Source organism: Pieris napi, chromosome 8 (assembly GCF_905475465.1).
Source record: "Pieris napi chromosome 8, ilPieNapi1.2, whole genome shotgun sequence".
Taxonomy (NCBI): domain Eukaryota; kingdom Metazoa; phylum Arthropoda; class Insecta; order Lepidoptera; family Pieridae; genus Pieris; species Pieris napi.
The window spans coordinates 76073-86258 of NC_062241.1; the positions used below are offsets into that span (position 1 = coordinate 76073).

The 10186-nt window shown below is 34.8% G+C and overlaps 2 protein-coding genes across 2 annotated transcripts; one reads left to right on the forward strand and one right to left on the reverse strand.

The window, feature by feature from the left end:
* Positions 1 to 3309: 3309 nt before the first annotated feature.
* Positions 3310 to 4840, forward strand: LOC125051704 (speckle-type POZ protein-like). Its single transcript, XM_047652222.1, has one exon. The coding sequence runs from the start codon at positions 3503 to 3505 to the stop codon at positions 4517 to 4519; it is 1017 nt and encodes a 338-aa protein (XP_047508178.1). The 5' UTR covers positions 3310 to 3502; the 3' UTR covers positions 4520 to 4840.
* LOC125051705 (probable RNA-binding protein EIF1AD) lies at positions 4836 to 5797 on the reverse strand. Its single transcript, XM_047652223.1, has 2 exons — positions 5516 to 5797; positions 4836 to 5317 (listed from the first exon to the last, which is right to left on the reverse strand). Exons 1-2 carry the CDS (start codon positions 5636 to 5638, stop codon positions 5009 to 5011), a joined length of 432 nt encoding a protein of 143 aa, XP_047508179.1. The 5' UTR covers positions 5639 to 5797; the 3' UTR covers positions 4836 to 5008.
* Between the last annotated feature and the right edge of the window lie 4389 nt (positions 5798 to 10186).

Consider the following 10186-nt stretch of genomic DNA (forward strand, 5'->3'; position numbering starts at 1 on the left):
TTAATTCCTTGGACTTTATCAACTTCTAGTCAACCTTATTTTCACTCTTTATTTATCAATCCACAGTACTATTTCTATTGTTTCTTCCAAGCGGTAACAAAATATGTTGCTTCTTCATTTTGCAGATTAGTTGTGAGGTCAAATCCAAAAAATATCAAAGTATGAGTACTACTTATTATTATATGGCGCGATTATGCAATTTCAAAATATTGTATTTATTTGTAGCCTTAAATTTCTGAGAAAACATGAAACAAACCATAATTAATTTAAACATGCAATTAAATTCATATATTCACTTTGCACCTTCCGTAAATTCCACTTAAATCGAAAATTGTTCCGACCTTGCTGACATTCTAATATCCCTTTTACAGCTTCCATTATTGGAAATTGCAATTATTGCAATTTTACAATAATATTGTAGTTTTAACTTTTATTTGTTTATTTAAAAGTGACATTAGGAATACATTAAATCCAGAGACAATATGACGGAATAAGGTGCTACGAACAGCAGCTCGCATCTACGCTGTCGACTTTGCGGTAATGTATCGACATGCCTCTTGGCTACGAACGAAGCGTTTTCGACAGTACGATTACGCAAAAGCGGTAGTGTATGTAGAATACTTTTCGACACCAATATGGCTAGACCCCCTGTGCGATCGATTGAAACTATCGACCGCGTCGCCGCTGCGGTCGCGGAGTAGGTATTTACGACGATCAGTTAGAAAACATGCTGCCTCTTTGAGCCTCCTCCGTTCAAGTCTTCAACGAATTTTGTCCTTAGACCTAAGGATATATCCTTATAAGATACAAATAGTCCAAGAAATCATACCAGAAGACTACAACCATCGAAACATTTACTGTCACAAGATGTTAGAGATTTTTTCAGAGGAAAATGGGATGGATAATGTTTATTTTAGTGATGAATCACACTTTCACCTCGAAGGGTACGTCAATCGTCAAAATTGCCGTTACTGATAATCGAGCAATCCAAAAAAAAACTTCAGAAAGCATTACACAGGCCAAAGTTACTGTTTGATGTGCAATATCAGGAAAGAAAATCATTATTCTTCGAGAATGACCGACGTGCAACGGTTACAGTGACGAGCGAGCGGTATATTGACATGATTCATATTTTTTTGTTCCGCAGCTGCAAGAAGAGGATATTGACAAGTCAGGTTTTAGGTTTTTGTAAGTTGGGGCCATAGCCCACACATGGAAATAACGCTTTAGTTATTTCCAGGAAAATTCATAAGCCGCTTTGGAGGCGACCGGATTTCCAGCTTTCTCGCTGATCGTAGCATCAAGGTCATCATCGACGGAGCATGCTCCGACCTTAAACCCGTGAATGCTGTGTCACAAGGCTGTGTCCTATCCCCGACCCTGTTTATTCTACATATTAATTAATGATATGTTGCAACTTCGCCACATCCATTGTTATGCGGACGACACACGTTCATTTTTACGGTCATTTGGAAGGAAAGGCTAAGTTAGCCTCTAAGAAGCTTGGTGTTTTCAGCAAGGCGAGACGGAACTTCACCCCGGGCCAACGCGTGCAACTCTATAAAGCACTAATTCGGCCCCACATGGAGTATTGTTCTCATCTTTGGGTGGGAGCTCCCCAGTACAAGCTCCTTCCGCTTGACTGTATTCAAAGAAGAGCGATTGGAATCGTCGACGACCAGCACTTTCCGAGCGGCTTGATCCCTTGGCTGTGACTAGGTACCTACATCCTAAATTACTCAGGTTATACTTAGAAAGAAACTTGGGGGCTTCCCCAGTAAAGAAGCAGAAAGATTAGGTAGGGTTATCAATGTTGCCTAAAGAAAAAGTAAAAACATACGGAATGAGTGATTATAAAGTGTGACTGACGAAAATTGTTTCATAACTTGGTAATCGTGGTGCGAAGTTTTCAAAGATCACCTACAGTAAAAAGTTCTAGATCTAGCCCGAAAAGGGGCTACGGAGGCAACACTAGAGCTAGGCGCGCGAACGACTAAAGGAACGGCAATGGACTTTTGGTTTAAAAATATTTTATTTAAATCAACAGAGTGACAGCACTTAATTAAGAACTAAACAATAATCAACTTAATATCTATTTCTTCATGTATTTATACATTTAGATTACTTACTAAATATTGGTCGTTGCTGACGCACGACCTACATTCGGCTTCGTACTAGCAAAGCATATATCAATAGGGTTGGTACTCTTAACTCACGCGCACCCCTTTTACTTACACGTAGGAATACACATATGTTTTGTGTATTTACATTAGGTTTAATTACATGAGTTAACCCAATTTAATCAAACGTGAACCTATTGAATTTATTACAAAGAATATTCCATATAAAATTTTATTACTAATCATAGGAATTAAATATACGGTATTTACAATTTGCTTTTAGAAACACTATGTTCAAGAGGGACTGGTGACTTGTAATAACAGGTTTTCCCAACCTTTTTCAAGCACCAGTCTCTCAGTATAATACATAGCTTTAAGCTTATTGTCAAGTTTATTATTATTAATTAAATTAAATTAAGTAAGTAAGATTTTGTTTGTATTTTTTGTGAATAAATTTGTATTTGTATTTGCTTAACCTAAATAACAATAGTAAAAATAAAAAAATGTTTGCGTGTACTATGTGTACACACGTAAGAAGTGAAACTTCTTTATGACCTTATTTTTCGAAAAATGATCTACTATATGCAACTTTACAGAAATAAGATTATTACAGAATTTCATTAATTGTAATAGAATTATTAGTATTACTATCATTGTTATCGTTATTATATATTTTTTTTTGTTACTAATGGCGATCGAATCTCTTCGGATCAACCGTGGTAGGGATAAGAAAAAGATGGTGCGTAACCGAAAAATGTGACAAATGTGTGTAAATTTTTTCCAACGCCGATAAAGAAGTTTGACTTCAAAAAGCAACATGGCGCGTAACCTGCTACAAAATTTCTCCCATACGTCGATAAAGAAGTTTCACTTCAAAAGATGGCGCGTAACGGAAAAATGTGACGCGTAACGAAAAAATGTTACACTAAATTTTTTTCCAACCCCGATAAAGAAGTTTCACTTCAATAAACAAATTTTCTTTAGTGCCAGTACTTTTGCGCCACCCAGTATATACCAGGCGCCAACCCTTGTACTTGAACCCTACGGCCTAAGAGTCTCTGCACCATAGGGAACCATATTTTTTTTGTGTTATAGAGTTCACGAAGAGTATTTTCTACAAAATGTATGATAATGTTACTTTTGACTACCGGGCACCGGCTACTGGCAACACTGCTTCATACTTCATAGATAGATAGACCTAAAATCAAAAATGCCTGACTCTGTTGTTTGTACTTTGTGCTTCACACTAAATAGATTATTCGTTCAGGGCTCAGGGCTCAGGCCATAAAATCTTTAAAAAAACAGTTTATTCTTGAAAAATTGGAAATATTATATCAAAGTTATGTTGAAAAAGAATTAAATATAATTAAAGCATAGTGAAAATGTCGACAGCTAATTACACAACTCGAACAGAAGGCCAAACAGTAGTAAATACAATAATATGGTCTATTCCAAAGTTTATACTCCTATTAGATGGTAAAACATCGCGCGAACTGCGGGTAAGTGAAAGTCCAAAAGACCAAACCATTGACACAAGATTCCAACTAAAGATGCAATTTCTTGGACGCTGTAATGATATTATTGAAATATACTACTTATCACCGGTTCCTGTATTTCTTAAGTCCATATTAACCATATGCTTAAAAAGATTTGAAGAGCGCTCTATAATTATAAAAGAATATCATACAATTCAAGCAAATAAATGGCAGTTCTTAGCTACTCTCTACAAACGTGATATTGCCAGCTATGATGGCCATGATATATTTCTGTTAAGTGATGGAAGCCTTCGTTTGAAGTTTCAATTTATGGTAACAAATGATGTAAAAATTGACAGAGCTAATATACCAGAGGCACAACTTAGCAATGATTTTGAGAATCTTCTTAATGATGGTTTATTCTCTGATGTGGTAATTACATCTGCTGATGGTTGTGAATTTAAAGTTCATAAAGCAGTTTTAGCTAGTCGCAGCATGGTTTTAAAAGCTCACTTTGAACACAACACAACAGAATGCCATACAAATATAGTTCAGTCTTTATTAGAGTCTGATGTTTTAAAAGAAGTTTTAACTTTTATATATACTGACAAAGCCCCAAGAGTTGATGAGATACCTGAAAAATTATTAGCTGCAGCAGATTATTACCAGCTCAACAGACTTAAAAGCCTTTGTGAGGAGGCATTACATAAAAAACTTACAGTTGACAATGCTATTGACACATTGCAATTAGCAGATTTACATTCAGCTAAAGCTTTAAAGGAATTAGCACTTGAATTTATCAAAGATGGTCAAGCTAAACTCATAACAAAAACCAAAGGATGGGCTGAAGTTAAGTCTGTTGATTTAATAAAAACTATATATGAACATGTTATTACTGATGATATGGATGCAGATATTAAATAATTTTTTCTCTTAGTATGTCAAAACATTTTTGTATTCTGCATGTTTCAAGTCATGAAAAACATAATATGAAGCCTGGTGTTAAAACTAGCCTGGTTTAAAAAGTTAAGTTTTAATTTATCTTGTTGGAAATTCATCCACTCCAGTGATGCGGGCAAGCATAGTCCACAGTGTATCAATGTCTAATAAAATTATGTTCACATTTTTAATAATTTTCATGCTTTTGTAGTATTTCTAGCAAATAAGTATTTAATGATCTGTAAAAATGATTAGTAAAAAACTTAAAGAAATTATATAACTTCTAAAATAAAGTCTTGAACAGATTTTGTTTTCGTTTATATTAAAAATTGATTACATTATTATAATTCTATACAAATATCTCTCAACTCTTTAATTAATCCATTTATCTCAACCTCTATAACATTGTGTAGAAAAAAATTGCTTGATGCAATAAGTTGTCAGATACAGCACAATCTTTAGGCATTAATGTCACTATTCGCTTAATTCACTTGAATCACTTTCACTATAATTTTGGATTGGATGTCTATTGGTATTTACAAACAAGTCATTATCATTGCTTACTGTCTGTTTCTTATCACAATCAAACTCTTTAGGCCATATGTTATTCTCTTTATAATACTTCATTGAGTCTTTGTTCATAATCTTGATTATTTCAGCTTTCACTTTATCACCTTCAACAATTGGTTCAACTAGAACATAATCCCCTCTTTTGACCCATATATTTTTTCGAAATTTAGTTGGCATTGAAACCAGATATTCTTCACCATTAGGTGTAGTTACCTGTAAAAATGTTATAAAACTAAAGTTTAATCCAAGAAATTATTTCCTTTTTAACATCTTATCAACAGCTACAAAACAATTTTTTTATATTCTATGGTGAATATTCACAGAATTAACGACGCATCTCAAGATAAAATACTTTGTATCTCATTACAAATTGTATAAACAGGCATATACACAATTAGTTATTTAAACTACCTCGTGCAAATTATTTCCCCGGCTTCTTAAAACTCGAACAACACTTTGATTTTCTTTAGGTAATTCATAATCATCCCACAGGGCTTCGTTCATGACATGTTTCCTTTTTGTTACCTTCGACATATTTTATGAATTATTTTTATCATTTAAAATATCATTAATAATCTCTATCAACCAATGTTCATAACCTTTTCTCAACTTAGACATATATTAATATTTAATATTATTAGAGTTCAGAGTTGTACCAAGATTACAATTAACAATGTAGCTAACTTCTGATTGGTGATCACTAATCACAGATATCGAAATTCCTATTTAGTAGATTGTAGTAATAGGTCTGTATGGAACTGTATCACGGATAGTGTTGCCAAGCCTCGATTATGAGTGTTATTAACTCCCGCTTGCAATGGGTTATAGCTAGTGTATGAATGAATACATTTTAAATATGGCTTTTTAAAGCTTTAACATATAATAATTTTTTTTTTATCAAAGAATCCATTATTTTAAATATTTATTTTTATTTGTCAGTTACTAGAATAAAAAGGTCATAATAGTAATCCTAAAGCCGGGCGCATACATACTGATTCCGGATCAGGTTTCCGTATCAGGGTTTCAGATTCGGAAACCTGAATGGTCCGCGTGCATACAAAATGTTCGACAAGGCGCACACCGTTCTTACTTTATCCGGATAGAAAAAAAACCTGACGTTCGGTTCGGAATTTCTCCGTGCGTTCGTTTTGGAAGAACGGAAAAAACCTGATGACGTCACCCCGAACGCAGCATTCGCATACATTTTGGCTCGATCGCCGCACACGTACGGAAATTTTCATTCAGAATCGCGTTGGCGCTGTGCCGAGTAGACGTACGACGTGTAACGCTCTCCGTACTTTTTATTTTATCTCGTATGCTATTATGAAGCTCATCAAAGGATTTCATTGACATCCTGTAATATTTGAAGAATTCGTCTGGGTATGCCCGTAACTTTGCTCTTTTGATATAGAATTGACTCTCAGTTAATATTTGGGTATTCAGTGGATGCACCCAATAACGACGTTTTATGCCCTTTTTGTCTAGCGCCAATAAAAGAGCAATGAGCATCAATTCGTCTTCGTCGTCCATACTCGTGCGTTATCAGAAGCGTCTATGATCGAACTGATCGTTTAAATTCCGAATGCAAAAAACAGAATGTGTGCGCTCTCCACACGGAATTCTTGATTAGGAAACCTGATCAGGATTTCTGATCAGGAATCAGTATGTATGCGCCCGGCTTAAGGGTGTGTGCACATCTGGCGACTGTGCCGCCGTTTGCATGCTGCATATTCGCCAGATGTGGACGCACCCTAATATTGCCTTGGAGTAAAATTAAGTCGTACACGGTTTTTATCTAAATATTATATTTGTGTACTTAAGAACTTCGCACAATACACCAGAGTTTTATCGGGTTCTTAAAATTACGAATGTCTAAATATATATATATAAGATATTATTGAGGATTTGTAAAATAAACCACAAATTGTTTCTCTGAAAATATAAAGAAACGAAATTTAAAGTTTACTAATATCGCCTCCTCAATTATATCCTTTTACCTATCTTTTTATAACAATACAATGCACTAAATAATCTGCACATCATCCGCCAATCGCCATTCCATCGCGCGTCACTCCGAAGTCCGATCGCCGATGCGTCCCCCCCTACCAACTTTCACAGATAACTTGTAAAAACACGAAGCGCGCCAAATTCAAATGATTGAAATATCATTTCATTACATATATAAAGTAGGGGAGCCCACGATGCTAAATGGGGATTTACTCGAGCGTCATAGAGACCTATTGGGTTGCGAAGCTTAGATAAATATAAGAAAAAAATGTTAAATAATGTATACCTTTTCATTGGTCCGCCGCTCTCCACGGCTATAAACTTTCAAAAATGTAAAAAAATCTGTGCCATGGACATACTCGAGCGCGTTAGATATTGATAACATCCATGTCCTACGTATTTTTAATAATGAACGTATGTTAATCTGATTGTTTGCGTGGGGTGGGGTGGTCGTACGTAAGGGTTGAAAATGAAAGAAAATATTTTTTCGAGCGCGTCAGATTTTCTGGATTTTCCTTTCTTTAAATGAACCTAAAAAAAGCTCTCATCTAATAATGTGACGATTTGGATGTGACGCAAACTCGCGGTCGTTATTAGAATGTGCAAAAAAATAGGGTCCTTCAAGAAAAGAGCGTACGGATTCTTAAAAGGCCGGCAGCGCGCTTGCGAGCCTTCTGGAAATGTGTGTGTCCATGGGCGGCGGTATCACTTAACATCAGGTGAGCCTCCTGCCCGTCTGCCTCCTGTAACATTAAAAAAAATCGCCATTTTGACATACTCATGCGCGTCAGATTAAGCTATATATGGTTCATCTTTATGTCCTAGACGTGATGTCTCATAATCTGACGATTACCTGGAGGGATTCGCCTAATCTGATAATTAAAAATCATTTTTTAATCATTGAAATTAATTGATTGATAAGCTCTGAAAATAGCAAAAAGTGTATGTTGTTCAGGTAGAACTTGTATTTATTATGTTATAATTTTAAAAAAATGCTCAAAAATTCTTTCTTCAAAATAAAAAAAATATTCAGCCAAGCTCGAATGTCGAGATGACGTTTTTTATTAAAACTTTGCAGTGTCTGTGAAGTTAGCAGAGCACTTACCAGCAGAGCACAAAAAAATTAGAGTTCTGGCAGCACACTCAATAGTTCTATAGTTCCTGATAGTTTTTAGAAAGAGTTCTGGACTTTTTAGTCCAGAAAATAATTTTTTTAAAAATTGTAAAATGCTCTGCCAGCTTCCCGATCACAGCAGAGCATTTCTTACCGATTTCGATAAATAAGATCTCATTAAAACAATCATTTCAATTGTAACAGTTCCCTATCATTTAAATCCAAAAATAAAAAGGTTTCATTATCAAAAAAAAATAAAGAAGAGTGAGAGAAAACGAAATAATGAGCATTTTTGAAAGATTTTACTAAATGAAAAACAAACCATATTGTACAGACATGGGAACTCCGCGGTTTCTATTAGATCTTTTAGATATCTAGGCATCACAATTAAATACAAGGCCAGAACTCTTCGCTTTCTCTCAGCAGAGCATACCTCTATGATGAAAATTGGCAATTTTTTAACTTATTTTAGAAAAATTAAAAAAAAAACATTTTTTTGGGTCTAGACATGGGAACTCCGCGGTTTCTATTAGATCTTTTAGATGTCTAGGCATCACAATGAAATCCTAGGCCAGAACTCTTCGCTTTCTCTCAGCAGAGCATACCTCTATGATGAAAATTGGCAATATTTTCACTTATTTTAGAAAAATTAAAAAAAAATTAACTTTTGTGTCTAGACATGAGAACTCCGCGGTTTCTATTAGATCTTTTAGATGTATAGGCATCACAATTAAATCCTAGGCCAGAACTCTTCGCTTTATCTCAGCAGAGCATACCTCTATCATGAAAATTGGCAATTTTTTCACTTATTTTAGAAAAATTAAAAAAAAATAACCTTTTGGGTCTAGACATGAGAACTCCGCGGTTTCTATTAAATCTTTTAGATGTCTAGGCATCACAATTAAATCCAAGGCCAGAACTCTTCGCTTTCTCTCAACAGAGCATACCTCTATGATGAAAATTGGCAATTTTTTCACTTATTTTAGAAAAATTAAAAAAAATATAACCTTTTGGGTCTAGACATGAGAACTCCGCGGTTTCTATTAAATCTTTTAGATGTCTAGGCATCACAATTAAATCCAAGGCCAGAACTCTTCGCTTTCTCTCAGCAGAGCATACCTCTATCATGAAAATTGGCAATTTTTTCACTTATTTTAGAAAAATTAAAAAAAAATAACCTTTTGGGTCTAGACATGAGAACTCCGCGGTTTCTATTAAATCTTCTAGATGTCTAGGCATCACAATTAAATCCTAGGCCAGAACTCTTCGCTTTCTCTCAGCAGAGCATACCTCTATGATGAGAATTGGCAATTTTTTCACTTATTTTAGAAAAAAAAAAAAAAAAATAACCTTTTGGGTCTAGACATGAGAACTCCGCGGTTTCTATTAAATCTTTTAGATGTCTAGGCATCATAATTAAATCCTAGGCCAGAACTCTTCGCTTTCTCTCAGAAGAGCATACCTCTATGATGAAAATTGGCAATTTTTTCACTTATTTTAGAAAAATTAAAAAAAATATAACCTTTTGGGTCTAGACATGAGAACTCCGCGGTTTCTATTAAATCTTTTAGATGTCTAGGCATCACAATTAAATCCAAGGCCGGAACTCTTCGCTTTCTCTCAGCAGAGCATACCTCTATGATGAAAATTGGCAATTTTTTCACTTATTTTAGAAAAATTAAAAAAAAAATTAACTTTTGTGTCTAGACATGGGAACTCCGCGGTTTCTATTAGATCTTTTAGATGTCTAGGCATCACAATTAAATCCTAGGCCAGAACTCTTCGCTTTCTCTCAGCAGAGCATACCTCTATGATGAAAATTGGCAATTTTTTCACTTATTTTAGAAAAATTAAAAAAAAATAACCTTTTGGGTCTAGACATGAGAACTCCGCGGTTTCTATTAAATCTTTTAGATGTCTAGGCATCACAATTAAATCCAAGGCCAGAACTCTTCGCTTTC

Excerpts from the sequence above, each read along its gene's own strand:
- LOC125051705 (XM_047652223.1), bottom strand. The coding sequence starts at position 5,638 with ATGTCGAAGGTAACAAAAAGGAAACATGTCATGAACGAAGCCCTGTGG. Across the intron at positions 5,318-5,515 it reads GGGGAAATAATTTGCACGAG|GTAACTACACCTAATGGTGA; the intron begins GTAGTTTAAATA and ends ACATTTTTACAG.
- LOC125051704 (XM_047652222.1), top strand. The coding sequence starts at position 3,503 with ATGTCGACAGCTAATTACACAACTCGAACAGAAGGCCAAACAGTAGTA.